Source organism: Archocentrus centrarchus, chromosome 20 (genome assembly GCF_007364275.1).
Source record: "Archocentrus centrarchus isolate MPI-CPG fArcCen1 chromosome 20, fArcCen1, whole genome shotgun sequence".
NCBI classification, from domain to species: domain Eukaryota; kingdom Metazoa; phylum Chordata; class Actinopteri; order Cichliformes; family Cichlidae; genus Archocentrus; species Archocentrus centrarchus.
In genome coordinates, this window is record NC_044365.1 from 25,719,541 (window position 1) to 25,743,322 (window position 23,782).

General features: G+C 41.1%; 1 protein-coding gene across 1 annotated transcript; it reads left to right on the forward strand.

Moving 5' to 3' along the window:
- Nucleotides 1-363: 363 nt before the first annotated feature.
- On the forward strand, nucleotides 364-5,150 carry mix23 (mitochondrial matrix import factor 23). Its single transcript, XM_030757288.1, has 5 exons — nucleotides 364-463; nucleotides 2,487-2,612; nucleotides 3,360-3,506; nucleotides 3,817-3,876; nucleotides 3,975-5,150. Exons 1-5 carry the CDS (start codon nucleotides 413-415, stop codon nucleotides 4,023-4,025), a joined length of 435 nt encoding a protein of 144 aa, XP_030613148.1. The 5' UTR covers nucleotides 364-412; the 3' UTR covers nucleotides 4,026-5,150.
- The last annotated feature ends 18,632 nt before the right edge of the window (nucleotides 5,151-23,782 follow it).

Below are 23,782 nucleotides of genomic sequence, written 5' to 3' on the forward strand. Positions count from 1 at the left end.
GACGCTGTATGACTTGGAAAAAAAAAAAGAAAGAAAGAAAGAAAATCGAACCAAGTCCCGTATTATGTCATTTCGGCAGCCTCCATAGGTTGTGGTTTAATTATATTAATCAAAAACAGGGTTGGTGAGATTTAAGGATTTAAGGGGAGGGGAACTAATTATGTAATTGACTGTAGCTTTATTTTTTATTTTAGTACATACAGTTTAAGCTTATACGAGAGGGAGGTGTTAATTTGTGAATTAATGCGCGCGCGTGTGTGTGTGTGTGTGTGTGTGGGGGGGGGGGGGGGGGGGGGGGGGGGGGGGGTAAACAAATAAAACAATTAAATGTTATTTAAGCATTTCCGTTCAGGCACTGTCTTGAACACTCTCCTCCACAGTTGATCCTGGGGAAGGACCCGTAGAGTCCACTATGGCGGCGCCCGATGGCACTTTAAACTGTGAGGACTATTCAATGTTTCAGGTAATATTAACGACCGATTAATGGTTCTATGCAGACTAATCACAAACAGACGACCAGTCAAATCACTGCCTCCCCCGCAGTGCACTTGCTGCGCTGTTTATTTTTCATGAGATCCGATGAATCCGTGACCCTCCTGGTTCGTAAAGCCTAGCACGGGTTCAAGGAGGCACACCGGATCAGCACACTGAGCTTGGAGCATGTGGTTTGTGTGGTGGAAGAGTCCTCATTACTTACAGGGTCTTCATCCTCACTAAGCTGGTATAGAGTTTTATTTCTAGATGGTCTGGGTGTGTTTAATATATTCATTTACAGATTTACATTTTCATTTTAGGACTCTATTGGAGTCACTTTGTTTGAGTGAAAAAGTATATATTTACTTATCCTATACAGGGGATTTATGCAGCTCCTCAATTCATTCGCTAGAAACAGGCATTTTAGCTCCCTCTTACTCCCTCACTGAAAGTACGCACTCTTCTGATGGTAACTTTTCATAAGAAGGACAGCTGTTTGTTTGTTTTTTTGGTTTTTCCTGGGCTGGCCAGTAGCAGCAGAGTAGCTCCAGTCTAGTGTAACAATGCCAATACCACAAAATGTATTTGTTCATTTAGTTTACCTGACATGTTGGATAACTCCGGTTGGTGTGCGGAACCTTTCTTTTGTTATTGTCTTCTGTACCACTTCCATCAGGAAAGCGGTACAGGAGCATACGGACTACCACCAACAGACTGAGGAACAGTTTCTTCCCCAGAGCTGTCAAAGCCATCACCCCCCCCACAGCCCCACACACAAACCTCACACACCTCATCACCCTGCAGTTACTCACATTCAGACATCTCCCCCAACAGCAACACCCACACACTCACCCCCCCCCCCCCCCCCCCCCACACACACACACACACACACACACACACACCTCACACCCCACCCCACTGCAGCCACACACTGCACCTTTATAAGGAGGAGGTTCACGCTCCACCCTACCCCTTGTCCTGTGGCATTCGGCCGGTTTAGTTTAGTAATCATAAACCAACAGTAATAGACAGTAATGTGTGTTTGGTTTGTGTGTTTTATTACAACTTTGCCAGCTATGTTCTGTGTCAGTGATTGCTGTATTCAATATATTACACCCCTTTTCCTGTGGCATTCGGCAGGAGCGGGGCTAAGAGTGATTGATCGATCACCGGAATGTGTTGTTTTAGTACTACTTGTCAACAAATAAACAGAGATTCCCTCCAAAACACGTTGGTGGTCCGATCATCGTTATTCAACAGTCAGAGAACGAAAGAAGAAGCCACTGGTTACCCTAGCATCAGACACCCCACCCCCTTTTTCTTTTTTCTTTCCTCCAGAGCTGCACTGCCTACCCTCACCCAAATCACCATCTTATCAAGGTCAAGGGGATTGTGTGTCCCAGTAATCCTAGGGGTTATGTTGTCTAGGGGCTTTTGCCTCCTGATAGTGTCTCCCAAGGCAAATTGGTCCCGTGACAGTGACTGCACTACTTACACTGTGTTGTCCCTATAGTAAATGACCATAAGGAAAGGTGGAGACACAGTATTCTGAGCTCAGAATAATACATAAATTCTTTACCTCTATTCTTCAACAAAATTTGATACTGGTGTAATTCTCTGCATCAAGCATTTTTTCTCTCACAGAAGTAGGATAAAGAAGTTCATATGCCACTTGAAATGTCAGCTCAAAGTAATGTCAGCTGCTAAATGAGCTGTGTTAATCTTGCCTTCCATCGTACCCTCTGCTGTAAACAATGCTGTTGGACACATAAACTTATTTACTTGGGGAAGCAACTTACTTTGAACCACCTCTTTTGGGTGGGGTCCAGTTGTATCGGATTTCAATCTCTGACCACCTCAATGAGACAAAGGGACAGCCTATCATTTTACTAATGCATTTCAAATGTTTTTTACAGTTTCGAGAGCTCTTTGATAAAGTCAATGCTCTTGACAGTTTTAGTTGAAGTGAAGCTGCTGACTGTCATTGTGTTCTTTTCTGTGTGACATTTCAGGAGGTACTGAAGGTGATGCGCACTATAGACGACCGCATTGTCCATGCCCTGAACACCACTGTGCCCACAGTCTCCTTCTCAGGCAAAGTGGATGCAACACAAACCTGCAAACAGCTCTATGAATCTGTGAGTGTGACTATCAGGACAAAACTGATACATGACCTAATTACTTAAAACTTTTTATTCCACAGAAACAAATTTAAAAACATAAAAAAAAAAACATTCATCCAGAGTCAGGGAACTGATTGATTGAACTGAACTGATTAGAATTCAGTTAGAAACCTCAAGGTAAAGACCCTGCGATATTAAAGAGAAAGTCCCAACAGTCACATGATCCCCTGTGAGCAAGTTCTTGGTGACAGTGGCAAGGGAAAAACTCAATTTTAACAGGAAGAAACCTCCAGCAAGGCCTGCAGTCACATCTGCTGTGAATGTGCTGATAGTAAGTCAAAGGTTACTGTGACTTCACAAAACTTCAGAATTCATGCACCACTTATGATAGTTTCCCAATTTTAGGAACTGACACTTTGTATCCATAAACGTCAATGATCACACAGTGTTGCAGCATAAAGTTTTGCATAAAACACTTTTCTGGCCAGTGTTCAGTGCCAAAATTCAGGAAGACAGATTGAGATCGTATTACACATGTGGTCACCTATTGAACTGCTGATGCTAATCTTGGATGCCTAGCTTGGAAGTGCTGTGATTGAATGAGCTTAATACCCTAAATACTTTTTACTGTTTTTCTCCAAAGTCTTCACCGCAGGAGTTATAAGACTATGAACAGGCATGAAAGCTGGGACTAAAGCTGTGAAGGCATGCAGGAATAGTAATGTCGTGTGTGTACACATACATCTTATTGTTTTCTCACAGATGATGGAGGCCCATCTGAGCAGAGACAAAGCTATCAAGGCTTGTATAGCTCAAACATCGGAGGTGGTGGGACAGCTGCGTGAACAAAGAGTAAAAGACAGTGAAAACCTGGCACTAATCAAACAGCTCAGAAAGGAGCAAACCAAAGTAAGTCCTGTCTTTAAAACAAGACTCCATGCACCCCAAGAAATTGAGCTGTTCAGATTTTATTTTAGTATTTTTGTTTAACACCCACAAAGCAATTTTCTTGACAAATTTTTAAAAAATGAGGACAAGTGGATTTTTATTTGTGGAACACCCAGCATATAAAGAGCACTCCACTAGGCTTATAAATGAAGTTTATCTTAAATGCTTTTCACGGGAGCAAAACAAATTGAGTTGCATTATGGGAGCTGTAGGATTCTGTGTTTCTGCAGTTATAAGAAAAGTAATTTTTTCTTTTTGTTTTTGCCCACAGTTAAAGTTAATGCAGTCAGAGCTGAACGTAGAGGAAGTTGTCAATGACAGAAGTCTGAAGGTACAGTGTGCTCGCTGTCCTCATCAGTGAGTCATTCTATAGTCACACATAAATGAGCTGGACTTATTGTGTTAATTTCTGCTGTTTCCTCGGTTCAGGTTTTCAATGAAAGATGTAGAATCCACTACACGCCTCCGAAGGTGAAATGAAGTTCCGCCACACGAAAGGAGCTCTTTCACTCGAGGTTTAAATCCAGGCTGGAGCTGAAACTGTGACCTGCTGCTGAGTCCTGACTGCAGGCTGTTCACCATCCAGACCACTCTGACCTCTTCTCCAACACACAAATGTATTCCATTCTCATTATTGTATTGAATTACCACCATTGTAAAACAGTCGCCTGTGTGTTTCTTTCAAGACAATTATTGTACAATTTTTTTTTTGTTTGTTTGTTTTTTTTTTTTTTTTTAATAAGAGAGTCAAATGGTTATCTGTGTTTGGAATCATTTGTGAGACCTTTGTAGTGTTTTTTTTTTTTTCTCATGCATTGAATCCAGAGGTTACAGTTTAACATGAACTGTCTTCAGATCCTTTTTATGTTCATGGCAAAACAAAAGCAAATTGGTTTGTGGGTCCACAAATCAGCAGCTCCTGGATGGATTACTGTGACATTTTGTACACGCCTTCATCAGTTCATCCCTCAGGAGGAGATGTAAGAACTTTGATCATTGCTTAACTTTCCATATAACCTCATGAGGTCAAAAATCTGCTTGTCCAGTAATTTGATTCAGTGTCAATCACCAGCAAAAAGAATGACCCTTCCATCAGCCTCAAGTGTACCTTATAAGAGACCATCAATCCACCAAAATAAGTTATTATTGTAGGGTCTTTACCCACAATACAAAGCGCCTTGAGGCGACAGTTTGCTGTGATTTGGCGCTATATAAATAAAATTGAATTGAATTGAATTGAAGTTGTCGAGTTTGGTAAGCATGATCTTTTATATTTGCTTAACAACAGGAGCTGTATTCACAAACACTGGCAGTTTACTCTTGAATGCTCCTGTATTGATTTGCTAGTTACCAAAATTCTAGTCAAATTCTTTCAACAACGGAAGGACTAAACCTTTTATTTCAGTGAGGAAGTATGATTGATCCTGTTGTCAGGTATGACACATTCTATCAATAGGTGTTATTGATTGATCACTATGTTTGCCAACAGAATAAATCCAAGCAATGCAGCGGTCTGTCACAGCCTCCCATCAGCAGGGTGATCATACAAACACCAGCATTCCTTTCAGCCTCACATTTTGATGCAGTTCATTTCATTTCCACTGGATGTCCCCACCTTATCACAAAAGGGTGTTTAATGGATGTAGCGGCCTCTTGCTGGCTTTGTTGGTGTAATGAAAGCTGAGTCTTCCCCCTTTTAAAACACTAAAATAGATTATTTTTTCTAAAATACCAGCATGATAAATAAAACAAGCAAATGCATTCACCTGCAGTTTTTTTAAAATATTTATAATCACACCATGACTTAGTTTGTTTTTTTCCACAAATGACAAGATACTTGAAATCTTTCACCCTTTTCTGAAAAGTATGAACACAAATCCTCTCAACCAGACATGTGATGCACACAGCCAGTAAAAATAAAAACACTGCTAAGTATTCTTCAAATTACTGTTCTTGTCCTCCTCGAGATACCCTCACCCTCTGCCTGTCAGATGTCAGGTGTCCCTTAAATGCAGAACATGCTGTACAAAGTTTGAGGCCTTTACTGTTTGGTGCTGTAGTTATCCGTTATGTGTATTATTTTTTTTTTTACATTTCATACAAGAGATTTTGCTAAAGGGAGAGGACGAGCATTATTATTCAGTTTCTTGCATCTAAAAAGCTTCAAATGTTGCAAACAGTTGTGTTTTTAAACAAACACTTTTATTTGTATTCAAATAAGTTTGCCTGAAGAAAGAGGAAATGTTCCTTTTAGTTTTTTATGGTGAATGCGCAAATGGAAGGAAGGCGTGGGAGCTTTGACACTTCCAAAGAACAGGAGAGTGCAATTAAACTTTCAGGGAAACATAATAAACACGGTCCTTATCATTCACTCACTGTGAAACACCTTTATTCAAAGAAATTAGACTAAAGAATGAGGAAATGTTTCTGTTTTTGTTTTTTATGGTGAATTTCCAAATGTACACATTTGGATGAGTCATTATAGGTGTAACTGAGTGAAGCAGGGTGTTGCTGTGGGAACATCGGCTCAAACAACCAACCTGTGTAAATAAAATTTCAGTGGGCTTCTCTAGAAAATCTCTGTGATCAAATATGAGCGTATTTATGTTGCGGAACCAACCTGCAATGCAATAAGCCTGAAAGTTGGCTCCACTACATGAAGGCTAAAGGAAAATGTTCACTCCCATTTTAATTAGTTTTCTTCCTTCTGTTCTTGCTCTAGCTGTTAGTTACGTTTAAGGTCTAATGTAGGACAGATTTACATGTAGCAGTTGTTTTTTCTTGAACTCCCGCATTTAAAGTTATTAGTCAACTATTGAACGACATTAAGAAATATGCTGTTATTGTTTGCTGAAAAGATGTATTACTTATTTTGCTACTTATTTTCATTTCTTCACTGATGTATAAAAGCCTTGAAAATATTTTTATGTAAACCTTTCTTTACTCAGTTGAGGTTGGCTGAGCCTGATAGAAACATTGTTCATTCTCTGTAGCAGTTACAACACTCTTACGGGATCTCCAAATACTGCCCCGTTCTTTGGAGTGATGGTGTCATTGTCAGGTTTGTCTAAAAGTGAAGTTTGGTGAAAAAACAGACTTGGCATTGCTTTAATGATCACTGATTTTTTTTTTTTCAATTATAAAACAATATTATGTTTCAACAGTTTAACGTTTTTAATGCGTGAACCCTGTAAAGCCTGAACCATGAAATTACTGCCAGAAAATTATTATTTTTTCTTTCTCAGAAAATGTTGACAGGTGCCTTGGGCCTGTATTCTTTTGATACATCATTACCCTGTTTGCATACCCCATTCCAGGGGTGGAACTTGGGTTTACTTGCCACCCCTTGTAGGCAGGGTTTTCCCCTCTGGTTCAGAAAACAATCAGATCAGCAAAATGCATGTACTGGATGAAATATTGCTCTAAAATTGGGAGAGAAACATTTTATCAGAGGTATGGAGAGTGATTAGGAAGATGAATGGCGTGAAGAGTAGAGTTGAAATACCGGTGTTGTGCACTAGTGATATGACTGCCACAGATGATAAAGGAAAGGCTGAACTTTTGGTGAAGACGTTTATAAAGGTTCACAGTTCTAATATTTTGTCTGCGATACTGTAGCTAAACAGTGCAGAGATGAGATCCTTGCTAAAAACCCAGAGATTGTAGAAAAAAACATCAGGGCAGGCAGGAGACCTTGACCTACCCTTCTCTTTATTTGAACTAAGATAAGCCATTTTAAATGCTCAACAGACTTCACCAGGACAGGATGGTGTTTGTTACAGCATGTTAGCCCATATGAAGGATAGTACACTTGGAGTTATATTAGAATTGTTTAATATTATATGGGGCAAAGGCACAATCCTATCAATCTGGAAACAGGCAGTTATAATACCAATAGTGAAGCCAGGTAAGACCCATCAAATCCATCGAGCTATAGGCCCATTGCATTGACGTCACAGTTAGGGAAGACCATGGAGTGGATGATCACAGCAAGACTCACCCATTTTTTAGAGCGTAAAGGTCTCTTCTCTGGGTATCAGAGTGGATTTTGTAAAGGAAGGGGGGACAATGGATAGTGTGTTGTGTTTGGAATCAGGAAAGCTCAAAGTAATAAGGAAATAGTGATAGATGTATTCATTCAGGTCCTCATAAAACTCAGAGAACTGGGAGTGAATGGTAAAGTATACAACTGGGTATTAGACTTTCTGTTTGGTAGGGCAATAGAAATAAAGGTAGGTGCAGAGTTTTCAATTCGACACATAGTTAATGGTACCCCACAAGGTAGTGTGTACAGTCGTATATTATTTAACATAATGATTAATGATAGTTTTGAGCAGGTTGAATAAAACATAGGGAAATCGCTTTAGGCTGATGATGAGGCACTTTGAATAAGGGGCTAAAATCTAGAATGCCACAAAAACAAAATGCAAATTGCAATAAGGACAGTTGAGGAATGGGCAAACAACTGTGGATGTAAGCTATCCATTGAAAGATCTCAAGTCATCTGTTTTTCAAAACGTCATAAGGAAGTACCCATGAAGTTATATGTACTGATACTTGAACAAGTATCAGTACATATAACTTCATGGGTACTTCCTTATGACGTTTTGAAAAACGTCATAAGGAAGTACCCATGTGAAGTTATATGTACTGATACTTGAACAAGTTCAGGTGGTTAGGTTCTTAGGAATGATGTTTGATGAGAAGCTAACATAGTGTGAGCATACTGATAAAGTTAGAGATAAGTGTAAAAAGATCAGTGTGTTGTGTTACCTGTCAGGACAAGAATGGGGAGCCCGGTGTGAGGGCCGCAGGGTGGTAATCATTTAGGCCGTCACCAGCCTAAATGATTACCACCCTGTTGCTCTCACACCGGTAATCATGAAGTGCTTTGAGAGACTGGTTCTCCAGCACATCAAGGACCATTTCCCCCCCACTTTTAACACCCATCAGTTTGCATATCGTGCAAACAGATCCACAGAGGACTCCATCACTGTAGCTCTCCACTCTGTGCTGAGCCACTTGGAGCAGCAGCAGAGCTACGCTTGCATGCTCTTTGTGGATTCCAGCTCAGCCTTCAACACAATCACCCCAAACATTCTTACCACCAAACTGCACACCCTAGGCCTCCCACCTCTAACGTGTTCCTGGATAAAAGACTTTTTAACCAACTGACCCCAGACTGTGAGACTTGGCCCCCTTCTCTCCTCCGCCCGTACACTGAGCACTGGGCTCCCCACAGGGCTGTGTGCTGAGCCCTCTGTACTGCCTCTACACCTGTGACTACAGTCTGGCCCACAAAAACAACCTCATTGTCAAATTTGCTGATGACACCACAGTGTTCAAACTCATCTCAAGGAGAGATGAGGCAGCCTACAGAGAGGAGCTCCTGAAGTTGACAGCCTGATGTTCAGAGAACAGCCTGACAGCAAACATCATGAAAACCAAAGAAATCATCATCGACTTCAGGAAGCACAGGACTGACCCAGTCCCACTCTACATCAACGGCAAGCATGTGGAGAGGGTCCACACCTTCAGGTTTCTTGGTGTCCTCATCTCTGCAGATCTCTCTGGACAGATAACATCACAGCTGTTATCAAGAAGGCTCAGCAGCAACTTCACTTCCTGAGGGTCCTCAGGAAGAACAACTTGGACTCAAACCTGCTGCTGACCTTCTACCGCTCATCCATTGAGGGCCTGCTGATGTACTGGAGCACAGTATGGTACAACAGCTGCACTGAGACAGTCAGGGGGAGGCTTCAGAGGGTAGTCAAGACAGCACAAAGAATCGCTGGCTGCCCTCTCCCCTCCCTGATGGACATCTACACCTCCCACTGCATCAGCAGAGCCAAAAACATCATCAAGGACAGCTCACACCCTGGTTTTGAACTGTTTGACCTGCTGCCCTCTGGCAGGAGCTACAGGTGCATCAAAGCCAGAACAAACAGACTCAAGAAAAGTTACTTTGCCAAGGAAAAACCACCCTGAACTCACACACTCCCCCACTCTAACTGTGCAATACCCACATCTCTGTGCAATATATTATTCATACTGAACAATATCTATCACCCCTATGGTTTGCAGTATTCAATATTCATTCACCAAAGTGCAATACTCACCCATCTTCATGTTTATATGTATATACTTATCTATTTATTTAATTTTTTATAATGTATATTTTTTATACATTCTATTTATTTTATTTTATATTTTTAGAAAGTGTGTACTTTCTACAGCGTGGCACTGAACAGGAGTGGCCCTCCAATCTCACTGATATTCTGTATTCATGACAAATAAAGGCATTCTGTTCTCTTCAAGCAGGACGACTCTGCTAAACATTTACTTGTGAGATCAAGGCTAGATTATGGAAGCATTGCTTAAATGTCTGAAGTAGAAACTCATTTTAGAAAAACTTGATGTTGAGCAAGCACAGGCCCTCCGAATCTGCAGCAGGGCATTCAAAACATCACCAGTTTCTGCAATGCAGGTGGAAATGGGAGAAATGCCTCTGAGAATGAGGAGGGTTAAATTACTGCTAACTTACTGGGTGTGCATACAAAGCCATAATCAAACTGATCCTGCAAAGAGAGTTTTACAGGAATGGTGAGAACATCACCAAGCCAATTATCACAGTTTTGACTGGGTAGAAAATGCAAGGGAACAAACTGCAGGTCTGACACGTTTAAGAATAAGTCCAACTGTGGCTCTGTCAGCCATTCCTCCCTGGAGATTTGTTACGCCATCAGTTGATACACGTCTGCAGGGGCGGTTGAGAGGGAAATCAAAAAGTATGATGGTACAGGAATATATAGATCAACGCCAAGGCAAAATATTCATATTTACAGATGGCTCAAAGGACACTGACACTGGGCGCACGGGCTTCCTTTTACATCCCACAGTATGAAGTAGCAATGAAGACGAGAACAGAACATTTTTCAGTGTACACAGTGGAACTAATGGGAATAAAACTTGCACTACACTGGGTGAAGGAAAATAAAGTTACAGTTTCATCATAGCTTCTGATAGCTTATCAGCACTCTCAACTATTATATCTGGGAAATCATCATGCAGGCAGGATATTATTTATCACATTTTTCACATGCTTTTGGACTTCCATAATAGAGGTGTAGAGGTGTGGTTCCTTTGGGTTCCTGCATATGTGGGGATTGAAGGGAACAACAAAGTGGACTTGTTGGCAACGAATGTATTCAAATTACAGGAATCAATACAGAAGTACTGTTAAGCAAACCAGAGGTCAAGAATATCCATAACACTCAAATGAGGACTACATGTATTTGGCAGGAATCTGGGGACTCAACTGACACTGGAAGACATCTGTACAGGATCCAAACACCCAACAGGCCCTTACTGCAGTACACCAGAAACTGTTGAACATGTACTGATCAACTGTAGTAAATATCAGAGAGAGAGAGAAGAGAATTGGCGGTGTTATATAAGGGCAACAATCGAAGCTCTACGCTTGGTGGGAACGGCAACTAAAAAAAGTTCATGGAAAGATACCGTATTTTCCGGAGTATAAGTCGCACTTTTTTCATAGTTTGGCTGGGGGTGCGACCTATACTCCGGAGCGACGTATATGTGACATTTATAACACATGAACCAAATACTCCAGCCACTTGACATCTCCGTGAACTGCAGCTTTAAGGCAGTCTTGCGTAACCTGTGGGCGCAGTGGATGATGGATGGAGAGCACAGCTTAACGGCAACTGGGAGAATGCGCCACCCAACTTTCCTGGAAGTCATTGGATGGATCAAGAAAACATGGGCTTCAGTGACAAACCATCCTGTTGGGATTCAGAAAGGCTGGAATAATTGGAACTGCAGCTGACGACGAGTCTGACTAACGCGACACAGAAGAGGAAGCGGCGCTTCGTCTACGGAGTGTGCGGAATTGTTTAGAAGTGACACCGAGGATGAAGAATTCAATGGATTGATGGTTTGGTTAACTTGTTAGTATGTTCTTTATGCTATGGTTATCTGAATAACTTAATGTTACGTTAACATACTGAACACGTGTTCGTTGTGCGTCATGTAGCTGAATGTGCTACGTTAGCATAACGTAGGCGTAACCGTGTTCGTCCTGTTCTTTAATCCATTATTATTTTAAATTGCCGTTCAAGATGGAATTTCTGCTCTGGGTCTCGGATTCTATCAACCCCCCCCCCCCACCCCCCCAAAAAAAAGTGCGACTTATAGTCCAGTGCGACCTATATATGTTTTTTTCTTCTTATTATGCATTTTCTGGCCTGGTGCGACCTATGCTCCGGAGCGACGTATAGTCTGAAAAATACGGTAGTTATTTTCATTTTTATTTAAATAAAGCTTTGTGGTAATTGTGTGGACATATATCTATATATTAAAATTGTACTCTTGTGAACTGAATGCATGCCTACGGCTTATTCCTTATATTCAAGTGGCGTGTGCTGAGTACGTTGCCGGTCGGGTTAGTCCGCGCATGGGATCGGAACCCTTCGCGTTGAGTCGCCCGCAACTTAAGGTGGAACAGCTAATTGCTGTAACACTTGTTCCCTGCAGTTTTTCAAGCACCTTGAGGTGACTGTTGTAACTCGAGCTACATAAAGGAGACTGAATTAATCAAAGTTATTCTTCACATTACAGTCTGTCACACAGTCAAATCTAAATACAGTCTGATTTGTCAGTTTAGCTTTTCAGTGAGATTCAGTACAGTCACAGCTGTTTGATGCTTCTGTAAAGAAAAACACGTGACCTATGAAATTTAGTGTATGTCAGTGAGACTCTGAATAAAGACCCTCTCCACACTTCTTATTGTGTGTTCGCAAATGATATCACGTGATCTGCAAGAAATATGAATTCACAACTCAAGCCATCAGTGACAAAGTTTATACTTTATTATTCTTTTACAACATTGTTCATTCACTTTTGTCCACTGATGTTTATCATAATTGCAAATTTAAATGATATACTGTCTATAACATACATTTTTAAAGAAATGTCACTGCATTCAATTATTTGTTATCAGAACAGTGTATGCTTTTTGAACAGCAGCTTGGTTACAGTGAGCAGCTGAATCAGATCAGAAAGGTACAATGGGGTCATCTTTGCTCTGGTTTTCCTCACCCTTAATCAGCTGAATCTCTCCTCCGTTACATGGAAGGCTTTCAAGATGTTAAGGTGAAGGTATTTGGGTCCTCCAACATGAACCTGCAGGCAAGAGATGAAATGTTGTGCGTTGAACACTGAGAATGTCAGAATTATTTTAACAAGTCACACAGAGTCCAGAGGAACTACAATATGTCTATAAAAACAGCTTTCCTTCTTTTAATGATGATGAAAACATGCATAATGACCTAATAGGATATTTACCTTGATGGCATACTTGTTCCAGCCACAATCTGGTTCCTGTATTGAACAGCAACAAACTCCTGATATTTCTTAATTGTTTTGCCTCTACAACGGACCGGACCTGTATTTGAATCAAATAAAATATGATATAAATCCACACTGAATGTAAGCAAGACTTTGTGTGTGGAGGTTGTGAAGAATGAAGTTAGACTGAAGTTCACCTCATACAGATCTTCTGAATTTCCTCAGTGGCTTTCTCTGTGATGACCATCCTCCGAGTTACCGTCAGCCATTCTGAAGGTTTGTTGAAATTAAAGGAAATGAAAACTCCTTTATGTGTCTCAGATGTTTCATTTCAGGTGGTATCACACATATTTATACTGCATATTGACCCTGGAAACTTACCAGAAGGTGTCTCCAGTACCTGAAGGGTGGAGCTACATGTGTAACCACTGCCTTCACATTATATTACTGGTGTTGTTGAAGTAGAAAAATGTCTCAGTTATACATTTGATATGTTCTATTGTGAATGAAACATGGATTTATGAGATTTTGAACACTTTATTTACTTTTCACAGCATCCCAAGTTTTTGGTGTTGGGGTTATAGTTAAGATGATGAGAAATATACATAGTGCCATAAGAGCTCAGAGTGGATGACCCACATACAGAACAGCAACCAGAGTTCAAACCTGTATTTACAAGAGCTGGTTGGTACTGTGACATTGAAACTACCTTTCAGGAGGAAAGAGGTAAAGGTAGGGAGGCAATCTCCTGAGTGGGCAGGAAGGTGAATTCTAGAGTCCAGTTCCAAGGGAGGAATAAGTCCACAGAGCATTCAAGGAAGTCATGGGGGTCCAGGGAAAACAGGGGATGGGTGCCATGGTAGATAATCATGTTCCAATAAACCATATAATGAAGCAGATTAATGTCTTTATAGATAGTTTTTTTGTTTGTTTGTTTTTTTGGGGGGGGGGGGGGGGGGTCTTTGTCTTTTTTGGATTTGCCATGTTTTGTTTGTACTTCTGGGGAATTTATAATTGAGCTAGAACTGCAATTATGTGAGCTTGAGTAAAACCAAGTACCCTTCTGCCTCTGAATACCAGCTCCTTAAGTTACAATATGTTTTTAAGATGTCAGCTATAAAGGGGCATAGAGCAGGTAGACATGCCTTGACCAACACTGTCTCATGGTGCAGGTGGAGGCTTTGGCATGAGAGGACCCACTTAGTGACCTGAGAGGAATTCACAGATGAGAAGGAGCACTGAGGTAGATTTGCAACAGGGGGATGAGATCCTGAACTGATGTAAAGGTGCCAGAAGCTGCCAATGGATAAAGTTACCTTTTTCTTGGAAGAAGTCCAGGAACTTGTGGCAGAGGTCAGGGGCACCTGCATAGAAGTCCTAATAAGAACTTATACTTTATGTGCACAATAATATTTTTAAATGTAGGTAAGCTGGACTTTGGCCATGTATGAATTGCTCAGAGTTCAAACTGCAACATTTCTTTTATTAAATTGTGCTTAAAAGTACAAGCTACAAGGTTTGTGAAAATAATTCAGGACCTTTTATTTTCTGTTTCAAAGGTCATAAGCAGTGGCGTGCAGAGACTAGTGGAAATTATGACTAAGATTTGCATCACTGTGCCAAACTAAAGCCAAAGGAACTATAACCTGGCTCTGAGCTTTAGGTTCACACTTTGTTTATCTGTGAAAGAAACTGTCTGGTTGGCTGATTGATTGGCAATAACATAATCTTTGAATCTGAATACCTGATACTGAAAAACCTACGGAGGAAGCCTGTTTTTCTTTGTCCAGGAATAAAACTCCGTTAAGGAGTGTCACTATCAGCTATCACCACAGTTCTTCGAGGCTCTGCTCAGATGTGCCATCTCATCTTGCCTGTTGATTTATGTGGTGAGACTTGGAGGATGTCCCAGCCCTAGTATGGGTTTATTAGACTATCAGAGAGCATTTAGGAGTTAACAAGAAACTGTTATAGGCAAGTATTTGCATGTCTTGATATTTCTGATTACAGTATCATTTCTGCTTGACTGGGATGTGCCAAATTAAACTACTGACTACTATGCAACCTATCATCACTGTGGTTAATTTCAAGACAGGGAATGAAAGGCTCTGATCCCCCCTAGTCTTCATTTTTGTACAAGGAACAACTAATACATTTGAGCCTGCAAATGACACTGCGAGCAGCAGTGTGTTAACAAGAAGTTATCATGATATAATTTACACTAAGCTGGTTCAGCCTTTCTTATTTTGATAAAACTGACATACATGAGTCAGTGTAAAATATTTAAAAAAGCAAACCTTCAGATGGATTTTACATACAAACACTGGTTAAACTATATTTAGATATTGGTTTAAGCCATGGACCATCAGCAAAAACAAGATTTGTCAGTTTTTCTTGATCACTTGGTGTAATTTTCATATCAGGAATGTCATTCCACCAGTTTTTGTTGTTGTGGTGGTGGTTTTGTTTTCAGTCATATGTGGCTATGTTACACCAATCAGGCATAACTTTAGACCACCTGCCTAATAATGTGTTGGTCCCCCTTTTGCTGCCAAAACAACCCTAACCCATCAAGGCATGGATTCCACTAGACCCCTGAAGCTCTGCTATGGTATCTGACATTAAGATATTAGCAACAAGATCTTTATGTCCTGTAAGTTGTGAGGTGGGGCGTCCATGGATCTGACTTGTTTGTCCAGCACATCCACAGATGCGTGATTGGATTGAGATCTGGGGAATTTTGGAGAAAAATCAACACGTCAAACTCATTGTTGTGCTCCTCAAAACATTCCTGAACCATTTTTTGCTTTGATGCAGGGTGTCCACTACCAAACGCACCAACGTGCCCTTTGTTCGCACTTTTGGTAGTGGTAGTTGACTTTGACTACATGTCCACTCTTACCTGTCTCTTCTTGCTCTCTCTCCTTTGCTGTCTTCATCCAACTTTCTGTCCTTCTCACCTCTGTATCGTCCTCTCTCAATCTTGTGCTGTCACCAGAAGGTAAATGTAGGAGGTAAACGGAATTTAAACCCAATGAAAGGCTGATATACATCACTTTATAATAATAATAATAATAATAATAATATTCCAATGAATTGGGCTGCTGCTGATCCTGATTACTTCTGTTACTACTGCCAGAACACATGGGAGCGACCAAAATCACTCCAAGAGTGCATCCAGGAGTCACAAAGAACCCAGAACAACATCTAACAACAGCAGGCCTCACTTGGCTTAGTTAAGGTCAGTGTTAATATTCAACAATAAGAAAGGATCTGAGAAAAATGGCATCCATGGGAGAGTTCCAAGGCCAAAACCACTGCTGACCAACAAGAACACAAAGCTTTGGATAGTTTTTAGGTTTCATGGATGATTTTTTATGAATTTTTGATACGATATTATGATATTGCATTAAGCTTTTGCAATTCAAACAGAATGGTTGTTAATTTTGTTGGAAATCTTGGAGTGATTTGAAATGGAACTTTGCACAAATGCAGAGTATGTGTCCCAAAAGAGGAATCTACTGAATATTTCATGTCAACTACCAAGGATGATTTCTTTTTAATGAATTTTTGATATGATGGTATCATATTCAATTAAAATTGTTGAATTTCAGCATAATTTTCCTTTATTTTCTCAGGAAGATAGCAGCATTTTGTGATCAAACTCTTCACACACATAGAATGGGTGAGCCAGAAGATGAATCCACTGAGAATTTCATGTGAACTATCAAGGATGATTTTTTTTTTTTGCATTTTTGGCCACAGTGGCTTTTCTTGACAGTGGAGAGAGACAGGAAATGAAGGAGAGATACAGGGGAAGACACGTGGGCAAATTGGCGACGGGCTGGGACACGAACCTGCGCCGCCCACACCGCAATGCGGCATATGTATGTGGTCACCGGCTTCAACCCTAAGCCACCCAGGCGCCCATCAAGGTTGATTTTTAAATCATTTTTGTTATGATGTGGTCATATTCCATTAATCTTGTTGCATTTAAGCAGAATTGTCCTTTATTGTCTTAAGATGTTGCAATACATATTTTTGCCTACTGGGAAGGATATTTTAGGCTACAAATGTTTGAAAACACCATTAACAGAGGAAAACATATGTTTTCATTTATTTATCTGAGTGTTTTAAGAGTGTTTAAAAGGCTGCTACGTCCATGTATGCCCTTTAGTGATAAGGTGGGGATATCCAGTGGAATGAAATGTACTGCATAAAGATGTGAGACTGAAATGGTTCTAAAGGTTTGTTCATACTGTTGGGAGGATGTGACAGACTGCTGCAATGTCTGCATTTATTCAGTCAAACAATCACAACTAAAGAATTGAAACATTTCCTCACCTTTCCTCATTGAGAGAATTTGATTAAACTGGTCCTAAACTGGAGCCTCCTTTTGCTGCTGAAATATTTCCAGCCTGTTCAGGAAGGAAGTTTTGCAGGGAATATCAATCAGATTTAAAAACTGTGCATGATTCCAAACTAAGACAACCATTTTACTCTCATTTTAAAAAGCTATTTTTGCACAATAATTCTCTTGGATGAAGCACAGAGGTAAAACATCTCTCTTAAATAGTTTTTTCTGGACCCCTCCGCAGTCAGACATGACATTTCACCTTCCCCTCCAATTAAGAGGGCTAAGAGAAATGTCAAAAAAATAACTTAAAGGGCCAAATTGTGTGTTAATTTTTGACATCAATTTGCAGACCAGAAGTAGGGACAGGGCCAGAAGTGGGCCGGGAGTTTGGGAACCCCTGCCCTAACCCTTCCTTATCTACCCTGCTTTGCTGCTTCCCTGCTTTAGAGCCTCTCTTCACACATCTTCCAAACTGGAAATTTAAATTATGGATCTGGTCAGCTGGTCTCTCAATGCTATTGATTGATCAAATTTTCACCATGAGGAGATTGAGAAAAGTAGAACCCTCTTTCCTCTTGTCCAACTGATATACCTGGCTGGCTACATTATGGATTCCTGTGGTGAGTGGAAGATGACGTGCCTGGCTGTACTGCTGATTGAGGATGTGGCATATATATTGGGTTATTGATATTGGGATTTCTCCTGACTGGACTTGGGGATACCTGGCTTATCGTGAAATTTGGGAAGTCTGGGCAGCCGTTCGGGCCTTGATAAGAATAGAATAGAATGCCTTTATTGTCATTATACAGGATGTACAATAATAAGGCTGCCTGTGAGGGGTGCAGAGCAGTACAAACTCAAATTCAGACTCAGCTGGAGCTCAATTGGAAGGGTTTAGATCTTGGAGGAGTGTCTGTTTCTGCGCGAGGATGAAAGAACCAGGAAAATTTAGATGATTGTATTTTTTCACCATTGAGAGGTGCCAGCAAGACTGTAAGCCTGTACCAAAGCAATTGTAGTATCTGAAATTTGGCTCGCCGACCGGCCTTGGATAGCCGTGTATCTCATTTATTTCTCCTGGATGTTATGTAAACAGATGCTCTACACCCCCGCTTGTCCCGTCTTGTGACCTGTGTGAACTGATATCCCTAGACCAAGGCTGCTGATGAATATTCCACCTCTTATCAGGAACTGTTAGCTGAGGGGGGATTTTGGGTCAGCCACACAGTAACCCAAACCCACTTGCCTCCGCTGGGCCCATTCCATCCCACCCCTCCCCACCCCAGCCCTCCCATGCTCTGTGCTTACTATGCTATGTTATGCAGAGGTTTTTTTGCAACCTCATATTGCGCCCTATGGGACTCTGTGGGGCCCGTTTGGGGAATAGTACGAGATTAATTTTTTTCTCCTCATCTACCCCTTTGTGTGTTCGCTATTGTTTCATCTTTTTGTAACGGCAGCGCCTCTCGGTGATGGCAGCAAGGCCGCAGACACTTATCTCCCTGTGTTTGTCTGGTTTGTGTGTCTTCTCTTGGATGGGTGTTCTGTTAACTATAATTTCCCCATAGTGGGATCAATGAAGTATCATTCATTCATTCTTCACTGACCCAGCTGTCTTAGTTAATTATAAGCCAATCTCCAACCTTCCTTTTCTCTCAAAATCATTGAAAGAGTAGTTGTAAAACAGCTAACTGATCATCTGCAGAGGAACGGTTTATTTGAAGAGTTTCAATCAGGTTTCAGAATTCATCACAGTACAGAAACAGCATTAGTGAAGGTTACAAATGATCTTCTTACAGCCTCTGACAGTGGACTCATCTCTGTTCTTGTCCTGCTAGACCTCAGTGCAGTGTTTGATACAGTTGACCATATTATTTTATTACAGAGATTAGAGCATAGATATGAAAGGTACTGCGCTGCAGTGGTTTGAATCATATTTATCTAATAGCCCCCAATTTGTTCATGTAAATAGGGAGTCTTCCTCACACACTAAGGTTAATTATGGAATTCTATTTACATTATATAGGATTCCCTTAGGCAATATTATAAGGCATACCATATATTTTCATTGATACCCAGCTTTATCTATCCATGAAGCCAGATGACACACACCAATTAGTTAAACTGCAGCAATGTCTTAAACACATAAAAACCCAGATGACCTAACTTCCTGCTTCTAAACACAGATAAAACTGAGGTTATTGTACTCAGTCCCACAAATCTTAGAAACATGGTGTTTAACCAAATAATTAATCTGGATGGCATTACTTTGGCCTCCATTAACACTGTGAGGAATCTTGGAGTCATTTTTGACCAGGATATGTCCTTCATTGTCTACATTAAACAAATATTTCAGGCTGTTTTCTTGCATTTGCATAATATTTGTAAAATTAGAAACATCCTGTATCTGAATGATGGAGAAAAGCTAATTCATGCATTTATTACATCTAGGCTGCACTATTGTAATTCATTATTATCAGTCTGTCCTAAAAACTCCCTGAAAAACCTGCAGCTGATCCAAAATGCTGCAGCGCGAGTACTGACAGAGACTAGAAAGAAAGAGCAGATTTCTCCCATATTGGCTTCTTGTTGGAAAAGGGCTATGAGTGTTATAATCATTATGCTTTTGTCATGCCTAACTGCCAGTAGAGATACTTTGTGCTGTGTCAGATTGTTTGTCTGAAAGATTGCGTCACTCTCTCAGCAGTCCTGACCTCGATGGAAGGAACACAGTATTCTGGGAGAGAGCAACAGGCCAAAAAAGATAATCATTTAGAGCATGTATGTTTCTTTTTGTCTTATTCTGCTTGCTTCTCATAGAAGTTATACAGCTAATTGTGTGTGGCAATGAGTCGCAGCGAAGGAATGCACCCTACCCTTGTACATTGTGTTTGATCCTGGAAACTGAAGTCAGGGAGGCAGTGTTATCACATTCCAGGGCCCTGAGAAGCTGCAGAGGCACCTCTTCCTTATCTTGTTTCCAAAATACACTGTTTGAAATGCACCTATAAAAGACGGCTCAAGACACTGCCCCAACGAGCCTTTTGCATGATGTCTCACTGAAATGTAAAGTGCTCCCTTGCAAGTAAATAAATCATTAGTTACCGTATTTTCCGGAGTATAAGTCGCACTTTTTTTCATAGTTTGGCTGGGGGTGCGACCTATACTCCGGAGCGACGTATATGTGACATTATAACACATGAACCAAAATACTCCAGCCACTTGACATCTCCGTGAACTGCAGCTTTAAGGCAGTCTTGCGTAACCTGTGGGCGCAGTGGATGGAGAGCACAGCTTAACGGCAACTGGGAGAATGCGCCCCCCCAACTTTCCTGGAAGTCATTGGATGGATCAAGAAAACATGGGCTTCAGTGACAAACCATCCTGTTGGGATTCAGAAAGGCTGGAATAATTGGAACTGCAGCTGACGACGAGTCTGACTAACGCGACACAGAAGAGGAAGCGGCGCTTCGTCTACGGAGTGTACGGAATTGTTTAGAAGTGACACCGAGGATGAAGAATTCAATGGATTGATGGTTTGGTTAACTTGTTAGTATGTTCTTTATGCTATGGTTATCTGAATAACTTAATGTTACGTTAACATACTGTAGCGATTCTCTTAGTTAGAGAGCGTGGTTGATGTTGTGGGATTTCGGACTGTTCGGGAGGTTCGTGAAGGCAGCATGGAGAGAGAGAAAAAGACCGAGAGCTTGCCTGTGTGTGTGTGTTGCTGTTCCGCTGTTGTAGTTGTGGTTGGCGTGGCTGTGGCCTACAGCAGCCGTTTTTCTGTTAATAAAGACGACCTTTGTTGTCAATATCGCCGACTTTGGAAGTGTGTTTACAACGTTACAATACCGAACACGTGTTCGTTGTGCGTCATGTAGCTGAATGTGCTACGTTAGCATAACGTAGGTGTAACCGTGTTCGTCCTGTTCTTTAATCCATTATTATTTTAAATTGCCGTTCAAGATGGAATTTCTGCTCTGGGTCTCGGATTCTATCAACCCCCCCCCCCCCAAAAAAGTGCGACTTATAGTCCAGTGCGACCTATATATGTTTTTTTCTCTTTATTATGCATTTTTTGGCTGGTGCGACCTATACTCCGGAGCGACGTATAGTCCGAAAAATACGGTATTCTTTGTTCTGAGTGCCACTTCTCTTCATTGGCTCCCTGTTAAATCCAGAATTTCATTTAAAATCCTTCTTCTTACATATAAGGTCTTGAATAATCAGTCCCCACTTTATCTTAAGGACCTCATAGTACCCATATCACCCCAAATAGAGCACTTCAGTCTCAGATTTCTGGCTTACTTGCGGTTCCTGGGGGACTTAAAAGTAGAATGGGAGGCAGAGCCTTCAGCTTTTCAGGGCCCTCTTCTGTGGAACCAGCTCCCAGCTTGGATTTGGGAGACAGACACCCTCTCTATTTTTAAGATTAGGCTTAAAAATTTCCGTTATGATAAAGCTTATAGTTAGGGGTGGATCAGGTCACCCCTGAACTATCCCTTAGTTATGCTGCTATAGGCCTAGGCTGCTGGGGGGTTCCCATAATGCACTGCTTCTTTTCATTCACATTATTTACTGTTTATACTTCACTCTGTATTTAATCATTCATTATTATTAATCTCTGTCTCTCTTCCACAGCATGTCTTTTGTCCTGTCTCGCTCCCCCAACCTGTCGCGGCAGATGACTGCCCCTCCCTGAGCCTGGTTCTGCTGGAGGTTTCTTCCTGTTAAAAGGCAGGTTTTTCCTTCCCACTGTCGCCAAATGCTTGCTCATAGGGGGTCGTTTTGACTGTGGGGTTTCTCTGTATTATTGTAGGGTCTTTACCTACAATATAAAGCACCTTGAGTTGACTGTTTGTTGTGATTTGGCGCTATATAAATAAAATTGAACTGAATTGAACTAAATTAACCCTGGAGGATGGTCAGACACAAAGGATGCCACTAAGGAAGTTCAGAAGATCAGTCATGAGGTGAACTTCAGCCATTCCTCACAATTTCCACACAAATAACTCTCTGCTCTGCATTTCAACCTGGATTCATATGGCATTTTATTTTATTCAAACACAGCCCAAGGCCCAAGCAGAGGGAAAGACAAATAAGAAATATTTGGAATTCCATGCTGTTCAGTACAAGAGTCAGGTTGTGGCAGGAACAGTTACCTTCATCTGCTAGTTTACCAAAAACTTCCATGTGATGGAGGAAAAGTCACCCTGACTTCTGTGCAAGAGCTTCGCCACAAAGACGATCCCCTTGTACCTTTCTAACATGATCACACAGCCTGCTTCAGCTTCCTCTAAAATGTGCTATTTTGTTATCTTTAACACAACAAAATTCCTTTGACGTTTAACGTTATCTACCCCGAACTCCCATAGGTGGTCATTTTGACCACAATGCATTATTTGCATAAATTTATAATATAATGTATAAATATAATTTGTAATCAATAAAAGATGATACATGGAAACATGGATCTGCAATGTTACCAATCAACTAAAGATGGCCGTGTCATAGCAGTCATATTGACCATATGCATATACAGTGTAATTTGGTGAAACTGGAAGCTTTTTGATCCCTAATAGATACCACTTTTTGCCCACTGTTGACAGGCAAAGTGTTGTTCCTGGTGTTCTCGCGAACTTCAAAAAAGGTGACTGAACTTTATGTAAAACCTATTGGGGGTTGTCCCCTTTGGAGGTAGTTGTTGACCCATTATTATTCATAATCTCATAAGCCAAGGTGTGAAAGAAACATATTGATCATGACCACAAAAGGAGACCTATGAAACCACTGTGAGACCTTTTCCCTTCAGGTGGCCTCAATAGGTCACCTGAAGTAAGGTATATGTAAAAGGTCTGCCAGAGAAAAGCAGGAGAATTTTCTCCAAGCATGACATCCCAACCACACTCTAAGACAGAAACTCATCCCAAGGACAAAACTCCCAAATGCAAGCTAAGCAACATAGTGTATGCTGTGCAGTGCAGCAAGGAGTGCTCAGACCTCTACATTGGAGAAACTAAACAGCCACTCTACAAAGGCATAACGAAGAAGATCCACTTCAGCATGACAAAACTCAGCTGTACTTGTGCATCTAAAGGATGAAGGACACTCTTAGAGGTGCTCACATTTCAGACCAGGAAGATGGGATAGTTTGAAAGAGGAGTAAAAAAAGCTATCAGTGTCCGCTGTGAACGACCATCACTGAACAGAGATGGTGGCTTACAACAATAGCTGTCAGCTACCAGCAGATCCCCCCTCAGGTACCTCAACCCCACTCACACCTTACTTTTTTTTTCTCTTTTTTTTTGGGGGGGGGGGGGGGGGGGGGGGGGGGGGGGGCTGTGGTTCCACCTGAAAACTCTGGTGGTAATGACCCACATTTTTTTTTTTTTTTTTACACCTTTGCTCATGTGCAACACCACATGAATAATAATGGCTCAATGACCACCTCCATAGGGGACAACTCCTACTAGGGTTTAAATACCTGGGGTTCTCCAACTTTTGGTGG